Genomic DNA, 24,448 nt, shown 5'->3' with positions numbered 1-24,448 from the left:
AATGGGAAGCTCTTTTTATGGCCTGTCATGGAAAAAAGTACATAATTTTGTCACGATTTGCATGTATGGGGCTGAAAGAACAAACGATCAGGAACATTTATTCTGTCGTGTCCTCATAAAGTCTCACCTAGCAGGGGCTGGCCAGTTGAGCTTGGCACGAGAGGACAGTGGCTGAGACGTCCAGACCTCATGAGGTGGGCTAGGGCCGGGGCAGGGGACATGGTGTTGAGGTGCTCACTGCCTGGTGGCACCGGCCTCAGTCTCACCCAGCAAGCTGGAGAGCCCCCCAGCACCAGGGAGCTGTGGGTGGCCAAAAGCTCCACCCCAAGTTTATGCCCCACAGCAAGGATGTCATTTCCAGTTGAAAGGTTTCCATTCACCAGGAGACCCTGGGTTCTGTCCCCAGTGCTGGGGGTCAGGGTGTGTATAAAAGGGTTACAAAGATGGCAGTTAGTAAAATTAACACCTTTTTTGTTTTGCCAAAAATATTCTTAAGTGGAACTGGCCTTGGCTTTCGCAGGGGTGAGGCGGGGGTGCATGGCGTGCTGGCCATGACCGGCAGGTGCCTGTGGTCCTGCTCTGTGCTGGGGCCACTGCTGCATGGCACCCTTGGTCTGAATGTCAGCATGGTAAAGGGGCATGTAACTCCTTGGTGTTGTCAGAACTAGTTTTGAGTTCCTGCTTCACCTGAGGGGCTGGGAGGGCCCTCTGGGCCTGCAGATCACGCTTTGAGAACTGCGGGTTGGAGTCGGGTTTGCCTGAGGACCCGGTCCGAGCCCGGCTCTTTGGTTCAGTGTGTGGGTTGTGGACCCCCTGAGATGAGTCGCATGGTCTCCCGAGCCTGTGTCTTTCTCTGTAAAAGTGGGCTTTCTTGGCGGGTTGCCGCGAGGGTGGGCCTTTGTCTTTGTCTCAGTCCCTCTTGGATGTGGTGAAGGCACGGGGCTGAGGGGGTGGGGAGGGCCTTGCCTGTGGGGCACACCTGCAGCCTGCCAAGGGTGTGCCCAAGCCTGGAAGCCTGGCGTGACTCCTCCCCAGGTGGAAGCAGCGGAGTGCAGCCCGAGGGTCACAGAGCTGACCCCTTTACTCCTAAGAGTGAGTGTTGCGAGTGCCCCAGTCACAGCTCACAGTGCGTGTATGTGGAGACACAGGTCTGCTGCGGGTAGAGCATGTCTCTCCTTGTGGCGTCCTGGGGTGGAGAAGCATGCCTGGGATTTAGCTTTCGGAGGAAGCTGCTGTTCTGGCCCTGGTCCTCGAGCTGAGCCGCACTCAGGTGCATTGTGGGCTTCTCAGTCTATCTGGAGGGAAGTCTCTCCGGCTCAGCGATGCCACTGAAGACAGGTGAAGATGCCAAGGTGCCCGTAAGGCCTTTTCTCCAGGACAGCTCTGCCTCTACTAGACTTGCAAAGATAAGACTCCAGGGTGGCCTGGTACTCCCCAGCGACCTTTGGCTTTCTCTGCTGGTGGGACGCTCTTTGGACTGGGTGTGTGGGCGGAACAGTTTCATTTTAGCCATCTTCAAGGTATCTAGACTCGGTGTCGTGGGTTTGTAAGCCCTCAGTTGACAAAAGGTTTGCTTTCATCAAACATTTGCTGAATGCTGGGCTGGAGAGGTCTCAGCAAGGCCCTGAACTCAGCACACAGACAGGTGCTGTGGTGGCAGAGCTGCCGGGTCATTAGTGCGTCATGTCTTTGGGGCTGATGCCTGAGCACGACATCATGGGCTTTCTCTGTCCCATGGTTGGTGAGAGAAGTTGGTATTTCTGTTCTCTGCACACATAATTCTGTTGCTCTGCCGTGGGGCCCGAGCACGTGATGGAAACCCGGATGGTGTTGGGGTGACTAGGGAGTGGAAGGGGTGCTGGCTTGCACTTAGAGCCAAGGTCTTGGCCTCCTGCTCCAGGAGTATTGCTTCCTAACCTGTGGCTGTGAGCAAGCCGCTTCTCTTGAGGATGTGTAGACTGGGCTAAAGATCCCTGCCCTGTCTGTTCAAGGGTGGCTGATTGTGAACTTGGAAGCCCAAGATGGGGTTCCAGAGCAGGAGAGCACCAGTGGGTACTCAGTGGAGAGATGGCAGAAGTGCTGTGCGTGGGAAGGACAGGACCAAGCGCCGACTGCAATAGGCCGCTGTAGGAGCCTGCGCTCTCCAAACACTGCCTTGGTTTACGTTTGTGCTTCTCCTTGGTGTGGTGCCGCGCAAGTAGCTAACCTCTGTGCTCCAGAGGCGTCAAAGTAGCACTTGCCTTGTCCTTTGCCCTAGGACCTGCCTCAGGGATTGAGGGAGATGAGACAGACCTGACACATGGAAACCGGCATTCGTTGTGGCTCTTGGAAGGCCACAGTAGGTTTCCTTGCACATGAAGTTAGGTTCCAGTGAACTTAATTAGATGCATGGCTTAGCAAGTGACATATTTTAAAGCAGACCTCACTTACAGGGTAGGCCCTAGTCCTCCCTAAAAGCAGGCCGAAAGGGGCTGCCGGCGGTGCCGCGACCCTGGAGTGTGCCTGTGGGCGCCCCCGCAGCGCCCAGTGATGAGGCTCCTCTGGGCCCGTGGGCTGGGCGGGCTGCTGCTGTCTTGCCCTGCTGTGTGAATGTCTGCTTTGAGAATTCTCTGGCGTTCTGTTGGCAAAGTCTTGTGTCAAGCATTACCTTGACTGGCTGTGTGGGAAATGGCATGGAGAGGAGCTAAAGCAGTTCTCTTTGCGTTCCTGAAGAGATTGCTTGGCTGTGTCTCCTTGAGCGACGCAGGCCCCTGGGGCCTACCCAGGTTCCCTGCGCTGCGAGGCCGGCAGCAGAGACTATGGTAGGATCAGGAGACCCAGGCCCAAGCCCCGCTCCCAGCTCTGCCACCTCCTGCCCTTTGACCTTGGGCGAGTCCTGGCCTCCTGGACCTTAGCAAAATGGAGATGTGGCGTCTCTTCTGTCTCCTTCGCCCTGGGAGTCTCAGCTCGGATGAGAAGGCTGGGAAAGCGCCTTCCATCGCAGCACAGGCGCGAGCATGACAAATGGCGCCTGTAACCAAGCTCTGACCCTCCTAATGAAATATTTTCTTTCTCAGTGATGTTACAGCCTTTCGATTATGATCCCAATGAGAAAAGTAAGCACAAGTTCATGGTCCAGTCTCTGTTTGCTCCAGCTGACACTTCTGATATGGAGGCAGTAGTAAGTACTGAACGCCTCTTATTTTCTTTCAGTAATAATTATGGAAACCAATTAGGTACAGAATTGTGGGTGCATGCCTTTCAAAATGTGTCAAAATAGTTTACGGGGGAATGATGCTCTCAAAGAGGTTTGTACTTGACCACCTTTATGGCATTCCTAAGACTGATGAGTAATTTTAACACTTTATGTGGCTTTTTAGAATACTGTTCTGACTTTAAAGCTTGGTGTGTTTGACAGAGTGTATCTTGGGGGGCTGCCCCTGCCCTTCTCTCCTGCCCCACAGGGAAGGCATGGCACTGGGGAGTGTTGTTTTGCCCCCTCCCCAAGCCCGGAGGTGGGCGTCTCTTGAGGACTAATGCTCCTTCCCGCATAACCCGCCACCCACCGCCCGCCCTCCCTTCGCTCCTTCCTTTCCTCTTGTGGCCTGGCTCCAGCGAGCGTGCGTCTTTGGAACTTTGCTCTTGTGTTCGGTGACGCTGGCTTTGGACCCAGGGCCTTGTGCATGCCAGGCAAGAGCTGTGCTGTGGAGCTTAGTTTTAATCAAGCCTGATTCTTTGTGTCTTAGCCCTAGACCCCTTCCACTTTTTTTCTCCTGCATACATACATGTTTATTTTGGTAAAATTAAGGCAACTTGTTTTTATAAGTTAAATAAGCAGTCATATATTGATATTTCTAGAAAGAAAGGTTATAGTGGAATTTCTTCCCAAAGTGTGCTTTTTATACATTTGAGTGAATCCACACGCATTCTCGTGCTGTGTAAACCGACAGTTTGCAGCCACGAGCAGTGGGTGGCTCCTCGGCCTCAGGGCAGCAGGATGGCCTCCTGCCGCCCCAGCCTGCCTGCCGGCTGAGCAACCCAGCATCCGAGCCCCCGGCTGCCTCTGCTCCCTCGCCTCCTTGTCCAAGCTCTGGCCTCGGAGCTGCTCCGTGCAGAACTCGTCTCCTTCAGCGCCGCCTCTCAGCCTTTCCTCCAGCTTTGGGAAAGCATCGCTGACCTCTTGGTGTATGTTTACGGGGGCAGGAAATGAGGGGCAAGTCTGTGTTTGGGGCTTGCGAGAGCTCAGTGACAGAGGGCTGCCTTCTTTTCCTAAGAACGGTCATGGAACAGCCACTCGTTCCTCTTACTTTCTGGAACATTAATGTGTGTGGTCACGGAGATACCTGCCAGGCTCAGCTGTGGGGTGTCCAAGAGTGCAGGGTGTGCTCCACACTGCGGTGAAGAAGGAAGCCAGGCCATCTTGGTTTTGAAGCTGCAATCTGCTTTAACTTGACCTCCAGTCAGTTTCGGTAACTCCAAGTTTTGGTGACCTGCATGATGGGACTAAACCCAGCTGAGACGAGCGAGGATTCCGTGTGCCAGCTGTCATGTCCGACCAGTGTCCGGCACTTGTTCACCTGAGCCTAGTGCAGGATGGCCCACATACACCGCTGGGCGTCATTCAGCTTCCTAGTTGGATTATTTTTATAATGGTTTTATATAGAGATGCATTATAGAAAATTTTGGAAATGCACAGTGAACCAAGCTAAAGGTGAAGATGGCTTGCTGTTCTCTGATAGGACACCTGGCCCACTGTTGATGGGCGGTGCTTTGTCTCTGTCTGGAGCTGTTCTTTGGATACAGTAGAGCAGCATGGCCGCTCGCCCTGCCTGGGCTGCCCTCTCCTGCACCTTGCGAGGGCATCCTTTCCTGCTGTACTGCTGGTGTGCATGCAGGGTGCAGAGGCGGATCGGGGCAGCCCTCGCAGGGCCCTGGGCTGAGCCTCGCAGCAGCACTGCCATCTCCCAGGAGCACCCCCCAGCCCGGAGACAGCCTGCAGGTGCACTCCATCCTCTGAGCTCTTCATGACTAAGTTTTTAGAGTCCAGGTCAGTTGACATACAGGTTTCTGGATTCGCCTGGTTATTCCCTCAGGCCAGGTTTTCTGGGCAAGGATATCCATAGGTCATGGCATGGAAGGCTCACACAGCGTTGCCCTCCATCGACGAAGCCCCTCCATCACCTGGCTCAAAGGGCACTACTTCTGCCCGGCGTCAGGACAGCCTGTGGTTCCGAGCCCTCTGATGCTCTGAAGCCACGTGAGTGGCCTGCTCACTGGCCACCTGTCGCTGGGCAGCTCTGGTGTATCAGGCCCGCTAGTGCTCTTTTTTTTTTTTTTTTTTTTTTGTGGTACTGGGGTTCCTGGAAGCCCTTCTACCTCCGGGCTACACTCACAGACCTATTTTTACATTTTTATTTGGAAACAGGGTCTCTTAAGCCAGCTAGGCTGGCTTTGAACCTGTGCGATCCTCCTGTCTCCGCCTCCCAAGCGCGGGGATCACAAGGTGTGCCACCACGCCTGGCCCGTCGCTAGTGTTCTTTAGCACACGTGCAAGCACCCATCCCGCGTGTGCACAGAGGCCGGTCGCATAGTGTTGCCTGCGGTCTCACTCGCGGCCTGCGACTCCCCTCGCAGCAGCCCCCAGCGCCATTGGCGCGATGGCTTGCTCTTTTCTGAACGGACCTGCGTAATTCTATGGCAGCCCCGGCAGATGGAGAGACTGTGTCCTGCTTGGGGTCTTTGTACCTTGCTGCTCGAGCTGCCTCCTGCTGGCAGGGGAGGTGCCGGCACCTCCTCTCTCTACTTTAGTCTTTCCGCTGGGCGGGTGTGTAGCTGTCAGAACACCCTGGATCCTCCGCTTCTGAGGGGTGTGGATGGTATCACCCAGGATGCGGGTCCGCTGGGAAGGTGCTGTCAGGACAGACTGGAGGCATGGTGCGGCCCTCGAGCGTTGGTGCTTGGCAAGGTGGTTCGGAAGCCACTCCCGCGTGGCATAGGCTGAGGCTCCTGAGGAGCTTGTGCCCATAGATTTCACTTTCTTAAGGAGACCAGTAGCCTCTGGTCTCCCAGACATGATGCAGAAAACGCTCTGTTCTGTGGCCCACCTGGTGCCCGTGCACCCCACAGATGAACAACGCGAGGGACGTGGGTGGTGGGGAGTCGGGCAGTGGGACGTCAGGGCTTGTGAAAGGTAATAAAAAAGGAAAAGCGAGCGCATTTAATCCTGTCGTGTTAAAAATATTGACGTCTCAGCAGACTTAACAGTCCTTTAGTCGATGTACATCAGGGCTTTCTCACTAAGAGTATTGTTCTGAAATTGTCAGTTATAGGAGGAAAATTATTCTTCCAGCAGCTTTATAATATCCTGATTATTAAATGTAAATTGTTTCAGTGGAAGGAGGCAAAACCGGAAGACCTTATGGATTCCAAACTTAGATGTGTGTTTGAATTGCCAGCAGAAGATGACAAGCCCGTAAGTATGTTTATGGTTAGTGATAATTGAATGTTGCAAGCTGATACTTATTTGCATACCATCTCCTGCAAAACCAAGATTTAAGTTGGCAAATTATTTTCCTTCCTCTAATGTATGAAGAAAAAATAAGCTGAAGTCAACAAATAAGTGGGCCTTTATGAAATCAGCCTTTGAAAGTCGTGCAGAAAGACAACTAATTGAAACAAATTTTCCCCTCAAAAAGTGCAACCTGCTGGCTGTTGAGATATCATAAATCCCGAAGGGCTTCTGTGGCTTAGCGACCCGAGGGAAAGGCCTGGCTTGGCCTGGCCTCGCCTTGCGGGGCCTGCAGGGAGCCCCTGGGTGTGCTGGGCAGAGCACCCGCTGGCCTGCCTCTGCTGTTCCAGCCCACACTGCCGCAGTCAGAGCCAGCCCGTGGAGGGCTTCTCAGCACCAGGACACTGGCCACTCTGCGCCCTCCTGGTTGTCAAGCAGCATCCCTGGGCTCCACCCGCTAGACACCAGTTGTGCCCCAGTTAGGACAACCCCGAACAATCTCAAACGCTGTAGAACGTGCCTGGGGCAGCCCGCCCCACTGAGCCCTCTCCCCCCATAGGGGCACCCTCCTCTGGCTGTCAGCATGCTTTCTCTTGGTGTGAGGTGGGCACCTGTCCCGGCCTTCAGGGTGACGGGGAGAGGAGGCTGACCTGAAATGCTGGTTGGGACCTCCACTTGACCTAGTCAGAAACTACAATTGTTTTTAAAGCACAAGGATTTTAAAGCTTGCATCTGAACCTGCCCTGGCCCTTGGTGGCTGGAGTTGGGAGTGGAGTGCTTCCAAGTGCTCTGTAAACAGACCATCACCAGCCCGGCATGTCATTGGTTCATATGAAACTGAGCGCGGTCTCCTCTGCCCTACGGTTGACTCTGTTGTTAACCTGTTAGTTCTCATTTTCCCTCTTCCCACTGTACATTCTGTCGTGGGAAAGTCATTTTGGAAGCGCTGTGGTGATGGGTTGACCCGGTAGCTTGGGGCCTTCCCTCCCTGGGCTCCCTCTCTTTCGGGAGTAAATGAAGCAGGCAGTGATGCCCAGGTGCCCCTCAGTGCCGGCTGGCCGGCCATCTCAGCGCCAGTGAGCCTCAGTGGGCCCCGGCAGCCTGGGCAGGAAGCGGGGCGTCCGGTGGCCTCGGGCTGGCCTGGGCCGGCTCCCCATGACTACCCGTAGAGTTCTCCCTGGCCACCTGCCCCCGCCGCTAGTCCAGGGTTGTGCACACAGCGGCGGCAGTGACAATAATTTGTGGCTGATAATTCCTGAGCTTGCACAATTATAGTATGCTAATTTTTGCATGGCAGGAATTTGATAGTGGAATATGCACAGCCCTTTTTCCGTTTCTTTGAAATATTAACTGCAGCCCAACTTCATTATTTGCCCTTATTTATAATTTCTAGGGCCTGGTTGCTTTCGATTATTGAGATACTAGGTAAAATGATCCATTTTAAAATAAGTGTGACATTTGACAGTGTGGATGAAACACGACTGCGTGTGTGATGTTTGCTGAGAACTAACTGTTGTGCATAAAAATCCTCTTACATGGTTGGTGACACTTGGGCTTTCATTTACTTCTGAACAGCATGAGGTAGAAATAAATAAAATTATATCCACAACTGCATCAAAGACGGAAACGCCATCTGCGTCCAAATCCTTGACTTCTTCCTTGGACGACACTGAGGTTCAGAAGGTGATGGAAGAGTGTAAGAGGCTGCGGGGCGAAGTGCAGCGGCTGCGGGAGGAGAGCAGACAGTTCAAGGTGCGCAGGCCGAGCAGGCCGGGGAGTGGCCCAGACTTGCTTAGCTCTTCTCAGAAGGGCCTTTGAATCCCCAAATTAAAAACGACCGTTCTTGGATAGAAATCCAAAGCTCTTTAAACTCTTGTCTTAAAAAAAAAAAAAAAAGCAAAGCCTCTCCATTAGTGTGAACTGAAAAGTAGCAGGATTGCTTTGAGCATGTGTCTTCAGATCCACTCTGCCTCCTCCCTCCCCTCCTTCCCTCGGTGGAGTCTGAGACGGACGCCGACCCATTCTCCCTGTTACCGTGGATGTTAGTTCTGATTTTTGAAGACTAGCTGGGTCTGGGCAGTGGTGGCGCATCACCCTGAGTGTGGTGGGGCTGCCAGTGGAGAGTTGGGGTGCCATGCAGGGTGCTGGCAGGCGGGTTGCATGGGTGTGGGGGAGCGCCCGCCTGGGTGCTGGAGGGTGGGTTGCGTGGGTGCGGGGGAGCATCGTGCAGGGTGTTGGCGGGCGGGTTGCATGGGTGTGGGGGAGCGCCCGCCTGGGTGCTGGCGGGCGGGTTGCATGGGTGCAGGGTGCTGGTGGGAGGGTTGCATGGGTGCAGGGTGCTGGCAGGCAGGTTGCACGGGTGCGGGGTTGGTTTGAACCTTCGGTGTTGTAGGAATGACCCTTGTTTACAGCTCTTGACACAGCTCTCGTCCACACTAGCCGCGGACACTTGGGGCTGCGTTTGCAGCACACTGCTATGGCCCCATGCAGCTTTAAAACGTGAGCCTGGGCATGGTGGCGCACGCTTGTAATCCCTGTGCTTGGGAGACTGAGACAGGAGGATCGCACAGGTTCAAAGCCAGACTCAGCAACTTAGTGAGTCCCTGTTTCCAAATAGAATATAAAATAGGTCTGGGAGTAGAGCCCGGAGGTAGGAAGCCTCTGGGTTCCACCCCCAGTACCAAAAAATAAAAACAAAAACAAAACGTGAGCCTGTTTGTTTTGGACTTAAAGAGAATATTTTGAACATCTGAATAGAAGATCATGTATTGTGCTTAAATGCTGAAGCCTGCCTGTCTCCTGGCTTGGCCCTCCCAGGCGCACTGCCTCCGCCAGCTTCTCCTCCCCATCGGCTGCCCGGCACTGAGCTGGACGGAGCCTCTGGCGGGTACAGGACTGGCTGCCTCCCCGACCCCAGTAGTCTTGACTTGCCTCCTTCAGCGCCTTCTTTTAGTAAGAGAGTAAATTATGAAGCTGGAACTTTACTTTTTGGCTAAAAATCTGAGATATGCCTAAAGCTTCTCTTTGAGTGTATTTCTTCTCAGAAATAGAGTTCTGCACCATTTAAAGTGATAAATAGGTAGAAATAGCTTCTATATAAACTCAATAAAATAAATGCTGTATTTTGCTGTGCCCATTTTTTTTTAAAGTTAATCGAACAATCCGGCCATTTATCACCGTGCAGTCATGTTGTCCATGCCCCATGAGCAGAATAGCTCTAAAATATTATCAGACCAATCTTGATGTTAGTAGATTTTTTATCCTGCCAAGCACTGATTTCTTGTTTTATGTTGGTTCATTCTTTCATTTGGCCAACAAATTTCATGAGAATCTATTATGGGCCGGCGCTGTGAATTCAGACGTAAGCGCCCTCACCCCGGAGGGGCTGGCCACAGGAGGAGACCAGGCAGGGCCGGCGATGGCCGCGCGGTCCGCATCCTGCAGAGCGGCTCGGTGCTGTCTCCAGGAGCCACGTGCAGTGAGGGAGAGAACAGCGCGCTGGTGTGGGGACGGGCTTGGCGAGAGGCACCTGAGAAGAAGAGAGGCCTAGTGCTGCCTGTCGGGATGGGCCCGGATGGCTGCAGGGACGCCCCGCGGGTAGTGTGCGCGGCGCCCTCAGTGCAGGCAGGGCGTCGCTGCATCCATGGAATCCGTGCAGCACACGGAGGCCCTGGGGTTGAGGCAGGCAGGCCGGGTGGTGCAGCGCGCCAAGCACCCCTGGACCCAGCGTCCACGGGACACCGAGTGCACCTGCTGCAGGGGAGGTCCTGCCCTCTTTGGAGCCTCTGGCTCGTGCCCTTGTGCCTGGACATGTCCCCAAGGGCTGGACAAGGGGTCTGTGTGCCTGGGCAGGAGGGAGGACGTGCGCTTGGACGTGTGGCGGAGGGGGTGGGGCGGGCGCCAAGGCCAGACTGGCCTTCTGAAGAGCTTTCTCCTCTGAATTGTGGGGACCCCGGCACACGCGCATAGGTTTGTGGTGCCAGGTGGCCAGCAGCACCCAGTAGAAGGCGTGAGAGAAGAGCCTTGCCTCTTCTTAGCAGGCTCCAGGTACCGTGTCCTGGGACTATCTTGAAATGTATGTTTGCTCCCACAGGAGGAAGATGGGCTTCGCATGAGGAAGCCGGCGCAGAGCAACAGCCCCGTGGCGGCCCTGGCCGCGCCTGGGAAGGAGGAGGGCCTCAGCACCCGGCTGCTGGCCCTGGCCGTGCTCTTCTTCATCGTTGGCGTCATCATCGGCAAGATCGCCTTGTAGAGGCCGCCTGGGCCCCCGTGTCATGGGGTTTAAGTTTATCATGACTATGTGTAAAAAGAAATTCATGTATGATGACATCTCACAGGTCTTGCCTTTAAATTACCCTCCACGCACATGCACACAAATGCACCCACAAATGTAACATAGTATAACAATCTTTTAGAAAGTTAAAATGTATAGTAAGTGATTGGGGGAGAACATCTCCAGTGGTGAGTGGTGACTATCCTTTTAACCCTCGGCAGGCCCCTTATGCTCGCTGCGTGACTTCTCCTAAAACCGGACTCCTGGCCGGGCGCTGGCCCTGGGCTGGAGCCGGCGCTGGGAGCGGCCCGCGCCCCACCCGCTGCTTCTGCGCGTCTTCAGCTGTGTCTGAAGCTCGGCTCCTTGGGACTGAGGGCAGACAGCAGAAGCCCAAGCGCCCTGCGGTGGCGGCAGCGGGAGGTGCGTGGTGACCGGCCAGCACCGTGGAAATCAAAGTTGGCGCTGTTCTCTGAAGGGACCAAACTGAGCGCCTTGGGTCGGAGGTGTGTAATGCATATCTAACTTATTTAATGTATTTCATCCCGATGGTCTTCTGTTGCAGGACTGCAGCTAATGCTGTGGCCTGAGCCACCTGTGCCTGTGACCAGTGGGGGAGGCTGACGCCACGCGGGGAAGCTCTGGGCCCGGGAGGGTGGCTTGCATGTCAGGACCCCTGCCAGAAAGCCTCTGCTGTGTCGGTGACAGCGTCGTGGGAGGGAATTGTTAGTAGTGACAGCCAGCTCTGCATTGCCCGAGTGGATGTGAGGACCAGCCAGTCTTCTAGATTGTTCTCTGCCACCCCTGGGCCATCACTCAGTCTTCCCAGCACACAGGCCGGGCCTGGCCTGACCTCCCGAGGGGCCCAGCTTGGAGCCAAGATGAATGAGGCGGCGGCGGCAGGCGAGGCTAGGAGGAGGCGCCTCCACTAATCCATCTAGTGGTAATGGAGATTTGACTGTGAATTAATTTTTTGCCGTAACAAACCAATCCAATTCTGTTTGACTCTGTAGCATCTTAAAAAGAAAAACATTACAATAAAGCCCCCAAATTAGGAGTTCTTTTGTCACTTTGTCACATTTGCTGTATGGGGATTGTTCTCTTATTATTTTGCCATCGGAACGTTGATTTTAAAATGAGTTCATTGAGAAATGCATGTTTAATGGCTTAAGGAAGCGCCTGCACGCGCGCGCGCGCACACACACACACACACACACACTCGTGTGTGTGTGTGTGTGTGTGTGTGTGTGTGTGTGTGTGTGTAGCTGGCTTCAGCTGGGAGGGTTCATAGGAAGCCGCTGACGTCTCCGCACCCCTTGCCCTTGCTTTCCCTGTGCTCGCCTCGGTCAGAAGGAGCCTGCCTCTGGCCCAGAGCCGCGCCAGAGCCAGAGGTGGGCGCTGGGCCTGAGCCTGGCCAGCCGGGGGTCGGCCGCTCTGAGGGGTGACTCGGTCCTCTGGAAAGAAGCTTGCTCTGCCGCTTCCTGGGACGGCTCTCCCAGGAAATGTCGAGCAGACTGGTCCTTGCCGAACACTCTTGCTTAGCCCGTGGGGAGCTCTGTGGGGGGCTGCCCATACAGATCGTCCCTGCGATCTTCTCCACACAGCCCCGCGGGCCTCGGGAGTAGAGGACGGAGCTGAGAGTCACGTGCCTTCCGCCACTTAATTTTCTGCAAGTGGACTAAGGTTTGCTAGCTGGAGGTGCGGCAGCAAATTAATCTTTCTGTAGCTTCCAGTCCCTCATGGTCTTAAGAGGAGGTCTCGTTAGGTTGCTGAGATTTTCTCTAAGTTGCCAAGGCTGGTCTCGAACCTGTGATCCTCTTGTCTCAGCCTCCCAAGTACAGGGATTATGGGTCTACACCACTGCACCCAGATACCCCGTCCTCTTCTCCCAAGCCTCTCCCTTACTGAGGTTAGGGCTTGCTGAACACTCATGAGCTTTTGGGCTTTTTGATCACCTGGAAGAAGGAGATCCCACAGGAGGGAAGCGGATGTAGTGGTGGATGGCTCCTGGTCATCCTGGTCAGTGAAAGGCAGGACTGGAGGTTGTGTGGGGCACTTGGGTTCAGGGACTGTTCAGAAGCCCTGAGCTCGAGAAGACGTGCCAGGGCGTGTGCATTGGAGCCTTTCTGCGATGAGTAAAGAATGAAAGCCGAGAGCAAGGCAGGGGAGGTGGCTGCCATCTTGTGCCGCCCAGAGAGGGGAAGAGTCGGATTACTGGGGGCGGGCGAGGTTGAGGTCGGAAGGAAGCGTCCTGGGCCAGCCTCCCCGAGCAGCCTCCACGGGATGCCCCGGCTTCAGAAACCCAGCACAGGGCTCCCGGGGGAGATGGCCGCAATAGCAAGGCCCAGTAAGTTTTTATCGATTGAACTTTTAAATTGATATTTTAAGCTCTCGGCACAATACAGATCCCTCTAAGGACAGCGGGCTGTGTTACTTGCGGGTGTGCAGACCTGGCTTTAGGTTTTCCCCCTCCTAGTTTGCATATGTTTTCCTCTCTAGTCTTTTAAACTGCTGGCACTAGCAGTAATAAATACTGATAAAATCAAAATTGATTTTTACCAGTGGACAGTTTATGCCCAGAGAGACGGCTCATACCTATATAACACAGAAAAGCGGGAGATGAAGAGCCTCCAGTGATCCATGAAAACCTGAATGCTTCCAAACAAATCCCAGGAACAGAATCGCTATCGAAAGGCCCCAGTGCCTCGCTTGGAGGCTGTGTCGAGTCAGATAGAAGCGAACGCAGGCAGGCTTGGAGCTGAATAGCCCTTCAAGTTAATTTGAAAACGACCTGTGTGTGTGCGCACGGGTGTGTGCGCGCGCGCGCGTGTGCGTGCATGGCTTATGTGTCGTATATAAGTAGCTTGACAGTGTTCAGACCATGCCTATATTTTATTTGCACAGAAAGCTTTGTATTTGCAAACTCAGAATCCATGCCAAAATACAGTGCCATTTGTTATTCCCTGCTCCTTCCCAAAAGAACTGGCCCGTGTACAAATCTCTGGTTAGGGTTTGTGAAAATCCTTGGTTTAAAAGAAAAAAACACCAAGAGCTGTGTATGGGCCTTGGGCTCTCAAGTCACCCTGTACACCCGACTAGTGTTCCCCTCCTGCACCGTCTCCCTGGTCCAGGCCAGTGCTCCCTCTGCCGGCAGTGGCACCCCTGCTGAGCCCTTGGGAAAGGAGAGGAACCGGAAAACTTAGGAGTTAATCAAAAGGCCCCTCTCAGAGAACTTACCTTTATTACGTCGGGAGCCATGTTTACTGTTGCTGAGAATGACTGCTTTCAAAGATGGGCAGAAATGGAGTTGTATCTAGAAAGTCGCCTGCACAGTGCAGATGGATGGGTGCGGTCCCAGGACACATATCCGATGCGGCCAGTCATCACTCTTCGGGAACATGAAGGGCAGCGCCGAGACCACGTGTCCCCGTGAGAAGTCGGCTCCCTCAGGGTACCGCGGCCTACTGGGATTTCGAGAGGCCTTTTCTCTCCTCAGACAGAGCTGCTCCCACCGTAGGAACCTTTTGGAGACACTGGCCACGTCCAACACCACCGTCCGTGCAGAGGTCCTCCAGTGAGGCCACTTGTTGAGCTAACTAGTCCTGGTAGCAGCTGTCTGCAGACGAGGAAAAGGAGGTTATATTGGGCAAATTGTGGGGACCTTTGCTTTAGACCCAAGTCAGTCCCTACAAAAGCCTACGTGCCAGCCGGTTCAGCTCCAGAGTCACCGGAGGGCCTGAGTGTAGGAACTTGGTACTCAGCCCCTGGTCCACCCGCGGCTTTTCTGTGGCTGCCTCCACACCCAATCTAGCTATTTCCAGCTAAAGCAAAGAGAATTCGGCCTCTGCTTTTGGAAGTGCAGCATACTCCAGACGTGAAGACATGTACCTCTTCCATTTCCTCACTGCCTGGAGCTCCCCTCCCGACGCCCCCGGGGAACGAAGGGGGGGGGGGCTTTAGAAAGAAAACTGCCAGTCTGTCTCGGGAGGTGGCGATGGCGGCGTTTTATATGGAGGTTGTTTTGAAGCAAATGAGAGGTGAAGACCGTGGCTCGTTACATCTGCTTTATGGGAAGCCCCCCCCCCCCCCATTAAAGATAGGCCTGCTGGTGTCTCGGGCCTCGCCCTGAATTAACTCTGCCAATTTCCCCAGGAAGTCTGCAAAGGGAGCAGGTGACTCCTAGAAGTCGGCGATGAGGTCACTGGAGAGGCATGCCAGAGCGCCATCCGCGGCGGCCTGAGCCCGGCGCTGTGGCCTCCGGATCCCATGGCTGCGTGCTGTGGTAGTGCAGGAGGTCGTCCATCCTGTGCCCAGGGACCCAGGCTCCCAGGATGGAGGCGGAGGCATGTAGCCGCCCCTACGGCACCTAGACACAGGTTTTCCTTAGATTTCCATGACAGACATATTTTGAAAAATGTAGAAGATTCAAGCAAATGTCAACAGCTCTGCGTTAATAGTTAAAAGTGAAAGCCGGTGGTGGTAGATGAGAGGTTGTCTTGAGTATAATTACTTTAGGGTTTTTTTCTTTCCTTAATGGAATTAATTCATTAGAAAAAATGTCTGCATTAAATTTGCAGAAAAGGAAGAAAAAGCTAGGAGGAAAAAAAAAAAGCTATTACCCAGCCTGCTGTAACTATTTGCAATTATGATACCTTGAAATGCTGCCACGCTATGGATCGCTCTGATTAAAAGATGTCGGTCGGATAAAACAGTGCTGTGGGAACGTTGTCGGTCGCTGCTAGATAAATGGCGATGTTTATTTTTAAGCCAGGAAACATTGATCCTGTAACAGCGCCCTGTTACAGTCGCTTTGTTGCACCGCAGGGCTGATGTGGGTTCAATCATTTGGCCAATGGATGTGGGTGCCGGACGATGCTCACTCCCTGCCCGCACGCCCGCTCGCAGCCCCACGAGCCTCCGAGCTCGGCCCGGCCATGCCGGTGGACCTGCGGCCTGGTACCCGGAGCCAGGTCCCGCCAGGATAAACAAGTTACCTGTTAACGTCTGCATCCCTCCGAAAACAACTAAGGAAGGCAGGTCAGCTCTTAACACAGTCTCATTAAGGCGGAGTGCTAACAGGATGCAGACCCTTGTCGACTTCTACACCTCGGCTGGGTTTTCCTCTCATACAAAGAGCCCGTCCCCTTGATGAACAGGTTGCCTGCTTTTTTGGTTTTGTTTGGTTGTTTAGAAATAAATTCAATTCAGCTGTTAACTCCTGAGTGTGGTATTAATTGAAAGAAAGAAAGAGAAAAAGAAAGAAAAAAAAAAGGAAGAAATCCCATTGAATCTTTGCTCTGGATTTAAAGGTCAGAATGTATTGTCTATAATCATGGGACCGCATGTACATAAGCTGCTTTTTGCTTTTTATGGCTCAGTCATTTAGCAAATATTTAATAAGTACCTTCTGCATATTAGGCACTGAAATGAGGAGCTGAAAAATTAGTTAATGGGAGTGATTTCAATTTGTGTTTTCCATTTGTAAGTAACCAGAGTACAGAGATTCAAGCTTACACACAGAAAAGCACAACACACAGCTGGCCGTCATGGCTGCCGCTAGTCCGTCATTCATTCCTGGGTGAGCACTGCTGCAGTTCAGCACTGCCTACAAGAAACTCAAGACGGGAGACTCAGCGCGTTCCCTTTCTGAGTCTCCTTGTCTCTCCCTTCTGAGTCAAGTAGTTCCCATGATGAAGGCCGTTCCTACCCTACTTTACCTCTTTCTCCCTATCTTGAAAAAACAGGTCTCCACAGCTAGCGATGTGCACAGTTGTTCTGACATCAGCGTGCGTTAACGTTTCAGGAACCGAGTATTTTCAGAGATGTCTTGGAATGCTTTCCTTTTCAGGATTTTCCCTTTACGTGTGTTTTCAGTTGTATTTTCTGTTTTGACATGGAACTCATTTAAGAAGTCAGTGCAGGAAAGGCCTCTTTATCATCATACGTTTTGGTTATCGGATATGCCATAAATTCATGGTTTTATGGCCGACTTTACGCTTCCCAGAGGGAAGGAAATGTATTTCCGCAGTGTCCAGATTGTAAGAGCCATTCACAGCCGGTCCCCACGTGTGCCGTGTCAGTCTCATGAAACCTGCCCCACCACGGCATAAACTTTTGTATGAGCTGTCCGCATTACGTTCAATAAATTCTGTGCTCTGGATATATTCAAAGGATGCTTCCGTGTGAAGTTATTTTGAATGGACGGCCTGAGCGCGTTCAGCTGTGCCGTGGAGGACGTGCGGAGAGCCGGTGGCTCGGCTCCTCCTCTTTCTTAGAACATGAAATGGCAGTAAATGAAGGCCACAGACATTTTGCACTAGAAAACAGACTTAAGAGATGGTTTAGGTCAACTTCCGTACTTTACTGATGAGGAAACCTCTCAGAGAGCTTGAGCAGGGTAGCCACATACATCCTCCTCCTCTCCCGTCGGAGGAGGCCCAGATCAGCGCTCTCCAGATACCCACGGGTGGAAATTGCTCTCCGAAAGCTGGCGGCTTTTGTGCCTACAGTAGTGGTTACCAGTTCTCCCGTGTTAGTGTTATCTTGTGAAACACCAAGGAAAGCAGGTTTTATTTCTTTTCAGAAAACACAAGCAAGTGGAGACCGGAGGATATAATTTCCAAGTCGGTCCTCCAGCCCCAATCCCATGTCCTTTCCTCAGGGACCTCCTGAGTTTGTCGTTTCCTGTCTGACTCTCCAGTGGTGTTCTATACTTGTGTCTGTTTGCATGCAACCATGGTGATCTCTCTCTCTCTCTCCCTCCGCCCCCCCTCCTTTTCTTTTGCTGGAGATTGAACCCAGGGGCATTCTACCTCCGAATTACACCCCCAGTCCTATTTTATTTTTATTTTGAAACAGGATCTCGCTAAGCTGCTGAGGCTGGCCTTGAACCTGTGCTCTTCCAGTCCCAGCCTCCCAAGTGCTGGGATTACAGGCATGTGCCAGCACACCGGGCTGGCGGTTGTTTCTTAATCAGCAGCAGCAGCGCGCTCTGCCTGCCCCGGGCTGCACGGCAGTCCTGACACTGCCATGCGTCTTGGAGGTCATTCTGTGTCATGCACGCACAAAGTGACTGTCCTCCCTCTGAGTGGCTCTAGGCTGTGCTTGTCATCCCCACACCAGCCAAGGTGCCTTTAAGCAGCTTCTAGTCTTTCTGCACCAAACAGAGCTAGAGCAGATAGCCCCACAAATGAGCACGGGAATCGTGGGATTTGTTCCTGCGAGAGAGAAGCGGTTGGGCCAGAGGATGCCTGTATTTAAAATCTCGCTCAGCGGCTTTCCTGGTGCCTCCCGGGCTCCTGTTACAGCTTCTAACCAGCTCTCTGCTCATCCCAAAAGCGCATGGTGCCTTGGCTTTAGTTTGCGTTGTGCATGTCTTCGCATAAAGTCGAGCAGCTGTTCACACGAGCAAAGGCCGTTTTAAAGCCCATGAAGTCCTGCAGTGAAGTCAGAGGAGGTCCAGGCCCCGCACAGAGGGCTGCAGCAGGGCGGCGAGGAGAAGCGGAGGGCTATCCGTCATGGCCGCGGCAACAGGAACCTATGGTGGTGCGCGCCTGTAATCCCAGGTCTTGGGAGGCTGAGACGGGAGGGCCGCAGGTTTGAGGTCAGCATCAGCATGACTTAGTGAAGCTGTCAGCAACTTGCCTATTTCCAAATAAAAATAAATCTGGGCTGGGGGTGGGTGGGGGTATAGCTTGGAAGGTAGAATGTACCTCGGGTTCAATCTCCAGTCACACACACACACACACACACACACACACACACACACACACACACAGTAACTACTCACAGCAAAGGGCACAGAAGTGGAGGAGGTGGGAAGTAGCCCCTTTGGCAAGCTTCTTGTGTTCTGATTCTTGGCCTACAGGAGCAGTTTCCTCTTGCACTGGTCCACATCTGTCTGTTACTCTGGCACCCCTGGGGGTCTTTTTGACTCTGGTGCTCACAGAGGAGACAGACAGGCGGCAAATTTCAGCCTCCCGGACCACAGTAAGCTTCTGCAAAGGAGACCGAAAGACGGGGTGGTCTTCAAAGCTTCAAAACTGAGCTCTGAAGCCAGGTATGGTGGTGGCCGCCTATAATTCTAGTACTTGGGAGGCTGAGACAGGAGGACCACAGGTTGGAGACCAGCCTCGCCAACATAACAAGACTCTCCACAACCTAGGTAGACCCTTTTTCAAAACAAAAGAAAAAAGAAAAAGAATCTGAACTACATTATTTCAGGAGACTATGCTGTGCCAATAAAAGCATATTTTACAAAATAATAATAAAGGACTGGGCGGGGGTGTAGCTCAGAGGTAGAATGCCCCTGGGTTCCATCCCCAGGATCCAAAAAATAAAATAAAAATCGCAGTTGTGAAGTAGAGTAGTTTTCTGCACAGCAACAAAAGGAGCTATTGTGGAGAAGTGACCACACGGATTTGCCAGTATCTTCTGTGAGTGCGTTAGAGGCTGAATCTGCCGCCTCACAATTTGCCCGGGTCCTGTGCGGGGAGGGACGCGCCCTGTCGGCACTGGAACGCCCTCCCAGGTCGCACGTGGCCCAGGCTTGCTTTCTCTGCAAGTAGAACATTCTCTGCAAGTAGAACAACTGCTTCTGTTTCCTCAGCAATGTTCGACCGCTAAATCACTGCAAAGAAGAAAAGAAAGTAAAAGTTTAGAGAAACGTGAAATTAGTGTTACGGACTTTCTTTCTTTCTTTTTTTCTTTCCTTCCTCCCTTCCTTCCTTCCTTTCTCCGTCCTTCCTTTCCTTCTTTCTTCCTTCCTTCCCTCCCTTCCTTCCTTTCCTTCCTTCCTTCCTTCCTCCCTCCCTTCCTTCTTTCTCTGTCCTTCCTTTCCTTCCTTCTTTCTTTCCTTCCTCCCTCCCTTCCTTCCTTCTTTCTCCTTCCTTTCTTCCTTCCTTCCTTCCTTCCTTCCCTCCCTCCCTCCCTTCCTTCCTCCCTCCCTCCCTCCCTTCCTTCCTTCTTTCTCCTTCCTTCCTTCCTTCCTTTCTTCCTTCCTTCCTTCTTTCCCTCCCTCCCTTCCTTCCTTCCTTCCTTCCTACCTTTCTCTCTTTGAGAAATTGTACCTCTGTGCTACTTCAAACACGTGTAGGAAGGCAGAAGGCTGTTCAGAGTCGAGCCAAGACCCGCCGTAATGCTTCACCCCTCCCCGCCCTCACTGCGAGACCGGAGGTGCTCCAGACTATAGTGAAGATTTCCCTTTAGTAGCGATGGAGCCCCTGCCGAGGCTCGCCCGGGCGCAGTGTGAGGAAGGGCGCGTCGCCCACGGCTGGGGCGCTGTCATCGGCTCAGTTTTTTTTTTCTTCCCGCTCCTGTATTTTTCCATAAGCTCAAACATGGAGACTGAGCCCGTCTGCAGAGTCTTGACTGCTCTGCCTGCCTGCTCCGGGAGCCCTGGTCCACCGCCCCACCTTCCTGACCATCTGAAACCCTCCGCACCAGAGTCCTTCCTTTACTGGATTGGAAGTCATCGGAGGGGAAGTTCTAGGTTTTGTTGTTGAATCTGGTTTTGTGGGTGTGGTTTTTTAAATTTTTATTTACTTTTTGCCAGAGCATTTCATTGTGCATAATATAAGAAGCCAAAGCTTGCAATCCCAGTACCTGGGAGGCTGTGGCAGGAGGATACAGGTACAAAGCCAGCCTCAGCCACTTAGACCCTCAGCCACTTAGTGGGACTATGTTTCAAAATAATAAATAAGAGCTGGGGTATGGCTCAGAGGCAGAATGCCCAATACCAAAACAAACAAGCAAAAAAGCCAAATAGTTCTACTGAGTTCATAATGAACCCTCAGTCTCCCTCACTGTCCACATCCCAGGGGTCACAGGGTTAGAACCTTGAACTATTTTTCTGGTATTGACCTTTATATTTCCAAATAATGTGGTTATGGGCTTAATTTTTTACTTCTAAGTATGTACCGATCTCCTAAGGAAGATAAGGATTGATTCTTACCCGGAAGAGCCTAATCGTTCAGCCCTATCCTAAGCATGGAACTCCTTCCCCTGCCCCCTCTGACTCCTGGCTGCGTCTCAGTCTTTTGCATGATTAGATGACTAAAATCTTGTGTACAGCGACGCTTCGAATGTTCTATGACGATGACTATTTTTACCTTTGCACGTAACCCTTTGTTTTTCCCTGGAGTTGCTGTGTCTTAGTTTAGCAGTAAGTTACGTCTTTGCTTCGTTTCCCGTGTACCCGTCATGAATTCAGCACCAGACCCCAGCAGACGCGCACGTCTCCTCTGCACATTCACACACATCAGACGTTTCAAGCAATGACTTCTATGGATTTTCTAGAAGTCACTCCTGCGGCCTCCGTCCTCTTCCTCCTCTCTGGCCTCACCGTTGTCCAGGCCTGCAGCGTTCTTCTTTCATGGTCCTTGCCAGTATTTCCTTTTTCTTTTGGGGTTAGATCCCCACTTTTCGGATCTTTGTCTTCCTTTATTATTTTGCTGCCTTCTTCTGGAGGAGCGCGTCCTTCAGCAGATCTCTGAGGAGGGAGCACGTGGGACTTAATCTTTCTGAAAAGACTTATGCCTGAAATCACTCCATTCTGTTCTACCACTTAACTGATAGTTGCACTGGGTATAAAAGACGAGGTTGAAGAATCACTGTTAGGATTTTCAAAGTGTTGTTCCACCGGTTTACAGCTTCTAGGGTTGCCCTTAAGAAAGCTAATGCCCTTCGAGTTCTTAATACCTTTTCTCTCTTATTTCTGTGAAGAAAATTCAACTTTAATTTCTAATCTTCTTTTGATTTTTGACCTCTGGCATATTTGCAGTTTTCAAGAGTTCTTTTGCGGTTATTATTTGTTGATAGAACCTGCTCTTGTTAGAGGGATATGTTTTTTTCTCTGAGGACATTATAGCTCTGTATTGTTGTTTGTTCTTGTTATTTTATGGGAAGAGCTGAAAAATGATCCTTTTCTCCCTGTCCCTTCCCGTCCCTCCCCTCCCCTTCCCTTTCTTCATTTCTTTTCTTTCCTTCAGAGTCCTGGTGATCAAACCCAGGCCTTGTGCTAGCTTCTAGCCAAGCGTTCTACCACCCCCAGCGCAGTGGTGGTATTTAGAGGGTTAAGAGTGCTCTGACCCTGGGCCACCATCTCCCTTGGAGCCAAGTGGAGGAGGCGGCTCTGCAGTGTTGCCATCTGATGTGTGGAGTTTTATTTACTCTTTATTTTTAGCATGATGCCTTGCTCTGGGCTGCCACTCGGTCCAAAGATCCCTGGATTAAACTTTTGGTTTGTTTAAGGGCTTGGGAGAGGAACTGAGGGATACAAGTCCTTTTAAAGACTTCTCTTTTTACTTTTTACTTTTTTTTCTTCTTGTGCTGGGGATTGAACCCAATGGCCTTCTACCTCCGAACTTCAACTCCATCCCTTTTTATTTTGAAATGGTCTCACGAAGTTTCTAAGGCTGGCTGCAAACCTGCAATCCTCCTGTCTCAGCCTCCCAAGTACTGGGATGATAGGTGCGCACCACTGGACCTGGTGTTTTTACAGACTTCTGAAATACTATAATGACCCCCCCCTTTTCTTTTTGCAGTACTGAGGATGCAACTCAGGGGCATTCTACCTCCAAGCTATACCCGCAGCCCCTTTTTTTTTTATTCTTTATTTTGAAACAGGATCTCACTAAGTTGCAGAGCCCCTCACCAGGTAGCTGCAGCTGTCCTCGAACTGAGATCTTCTGTCTCAGCCTCCCAAACGCTGGGAATACAGGCGTGCATCATCATACCTGGCTTCTCTTTGTTCTTTGAGGGATTAAAAAATATCAAATGTAGGACTGAAAGAGGTGGGTTAGTCTTAATACCTAGGAAATAAGTACCATAGCACTGAAAAAAGACCCCTCCTCGCCGAGGGTTAATTTGTTTAAAAGCATTTCTCTTGAGGCACATCACTGTGGCCCGTGCGGTGGCACCCATCTCTAAGCCCAGTACCTGGGAGGCTGAGACAGGAGGATCGCAGGTTAGAGACCAGCATGAGAATCCAGGGAGAATCCGTTTTAAAATGAAAGAGAATTGGACCTGGCTGAGAAGTAGAATGCCCCTGGGTTCAATCCCTGGTACACACACACACACCCCGAGTCCTTTGTGTGGGGCTGGCTGGCTCCAGGAACCATCAAGTTTCATCTTATTTTACTGGGGGTGGAGGGAAGGTGTGGCTTCAAGTCTAGGGATGGAGGTTTCCTCCTGGTCCGGTGTGGGCGGAGGCTCTCCCGTAGGGTGAGAATCGAGTGCTAGGATCTCTAGGGAACGTGCGCCGCCTCCTCGGGGCTGCAATTCACCTCCAGAATTAGCCTGGCTAGTAGACAAACAAGGCCCTCGAGTGCACAGGCCTGGGGTCTGCTCCGTCCACCCTGCGAGGAGAGGGCAACATCGGAATCCCACGCGTGTGCTCAGAGTGCGTGCTATCACCCTGATGGTTGAATCCAGAGCTTCCAACCAGGATTCGGAACCTTTATTCATTTAACTGCTGTCCCTGGACCCCGACCAAGCGCCAGGCACCATTCTAACCTGGAGGGCCAGTGGTAAACAGCTAGAGGAAGGCCCCTCTGTCAAGGGGCCCAGACGCCCATGGCTGGTGACTCAGCTGGGATGAGGATGGAAGGGGCCGGGTGAGGGAGTCGGGGTGGACAGAGCCCCAGGGAGGGGCAAGCTCACTGCAGAACAAGGGGCGGGGGCGAGGGGCTGCGGGAACATTAGTTCTCAGGAATGTCGACAGGTAATTGACTCCCATCCGCACATCCCTTTGAGGAGGGCCCGAGGAACGGCCTTCAAGTCACTTAAGACCATCAGAAGCACGCTGGAGCTCTCAGGCGGCTGCCCGCGTCGCCCCTAAGAGGCACCGGCCCCTCCCCGGCCCCCACGTGTGACACTTAAGACTGTGAAGCGGCCCCTGCCAGGGTCCTAATGCAATTCCACATTCTGCGTCAGAGGCTCCAGCCCGCGCCTGAGTCACCGGCTCCCCGGGGAGGACTCACGGAGCAGGGCCGCGTGCGGGCCGCGCGTCACCAGCCACACGCTGCTCCTCGGCCCTGGCACCGCTGGGAGATTAAACACCTTCGCTTAGGGAAGGAGAAGAAATAACTTCTAATAACCAGCATCTGTTAGTTAATGGGCCTCTGAGAGCCGCATGCAATTTAAACTTTTTATTAAAAAAAAAAGAGAGAGAGAGAGAGAGAGAGCTCGTTTAGTCTCCTGGGAATTGCACTATGAAATTATCAACTGCGTGGCCTCCCCCTTAAACGTGACTGAACATACAGTGGAGAACATTAATTTTGTTTTGTTTTGAACTAGGACTCCGGCTTTCTTCCTTGCTGTGGACAAGAGCTCTCTCCAGTTTCACGTGGACCTAGAGACTGGGGGCTGGGGGCGGGGGGCCTGGAGGCTCCGTGGCTCTGAAGCGAGCCTTCCTTCCATCAGTCCACTCTGAGCAGCACCGGCCTCCCGCCCCGGGAGCTGCGGGAGGGCAGAGCCGCGCCATCCAGTGCTGGCCTACCCGGCGCGTCTCTGGCGGAATCCACCTTTCATGGGAGACGGCTCTTGTGGGCTCCACAAAGCACCACCCAATGGCTTTTCCCATACACGGCGAGGAATCCCACTCCCGTCCGGAGCCCGGGCGGCCGAGAGATGGAGGCCCAGGCTTCTGGCTCTGGGGCCCAACTATTTGGGTTTGAATCCCTGGTCTTTTT

At 52.7% G+C, this 24,448-nt stretch overlaps 1 protein-coding gene across 1 annotated transcript in view; it reads left to right on the top strand.

The window, feature by feature from the left end:
- The window catches only part of VAPB (VAMP associated protein B and C), a gene marked incomplete at both ends in the record, with an annotated part of 46,944 nt that extends 36,205 nt beyond the window's left edge, over positions 1-10,739 (top strand). The window contains 4 exons of the mRNA XM_080716757.1: positions 3,057-3,160; positions 6,371-6,451; positions 8,063-8,239; positions 10,581-10,739. Of these exons, the coding sequence (XP_080572883.1) occupies positions 3,057-3,160; positions 6,371-6,451; positions 8,063-8,239; positions 10,581-10,739 (521 nt within the window). The remainder of the gene's footprint in view (positions 1-3,056; positions 3,161-6,370; positions 6,452-8,062; positions 8,240-10,580) is intronic.
- Positions 10,740-24,448: the final 13,709 nt, after the last annotated feature.

Source organism: Muscardinus avellanarius, assembly GCF_963383645.1.
Source record: "Muscardinus avellanarius genome assembly, chromosome: 19".
NCBI classification, from domain to species: Eukaryota; Metazoa; Chordata; class Mammalia; order Rodentia; family Gliridae; genus Muscardinus; species Muscardinus avellanarius.
This window is presented reverse-complemented; position numbering and strand designations above follow the sequence as displayed.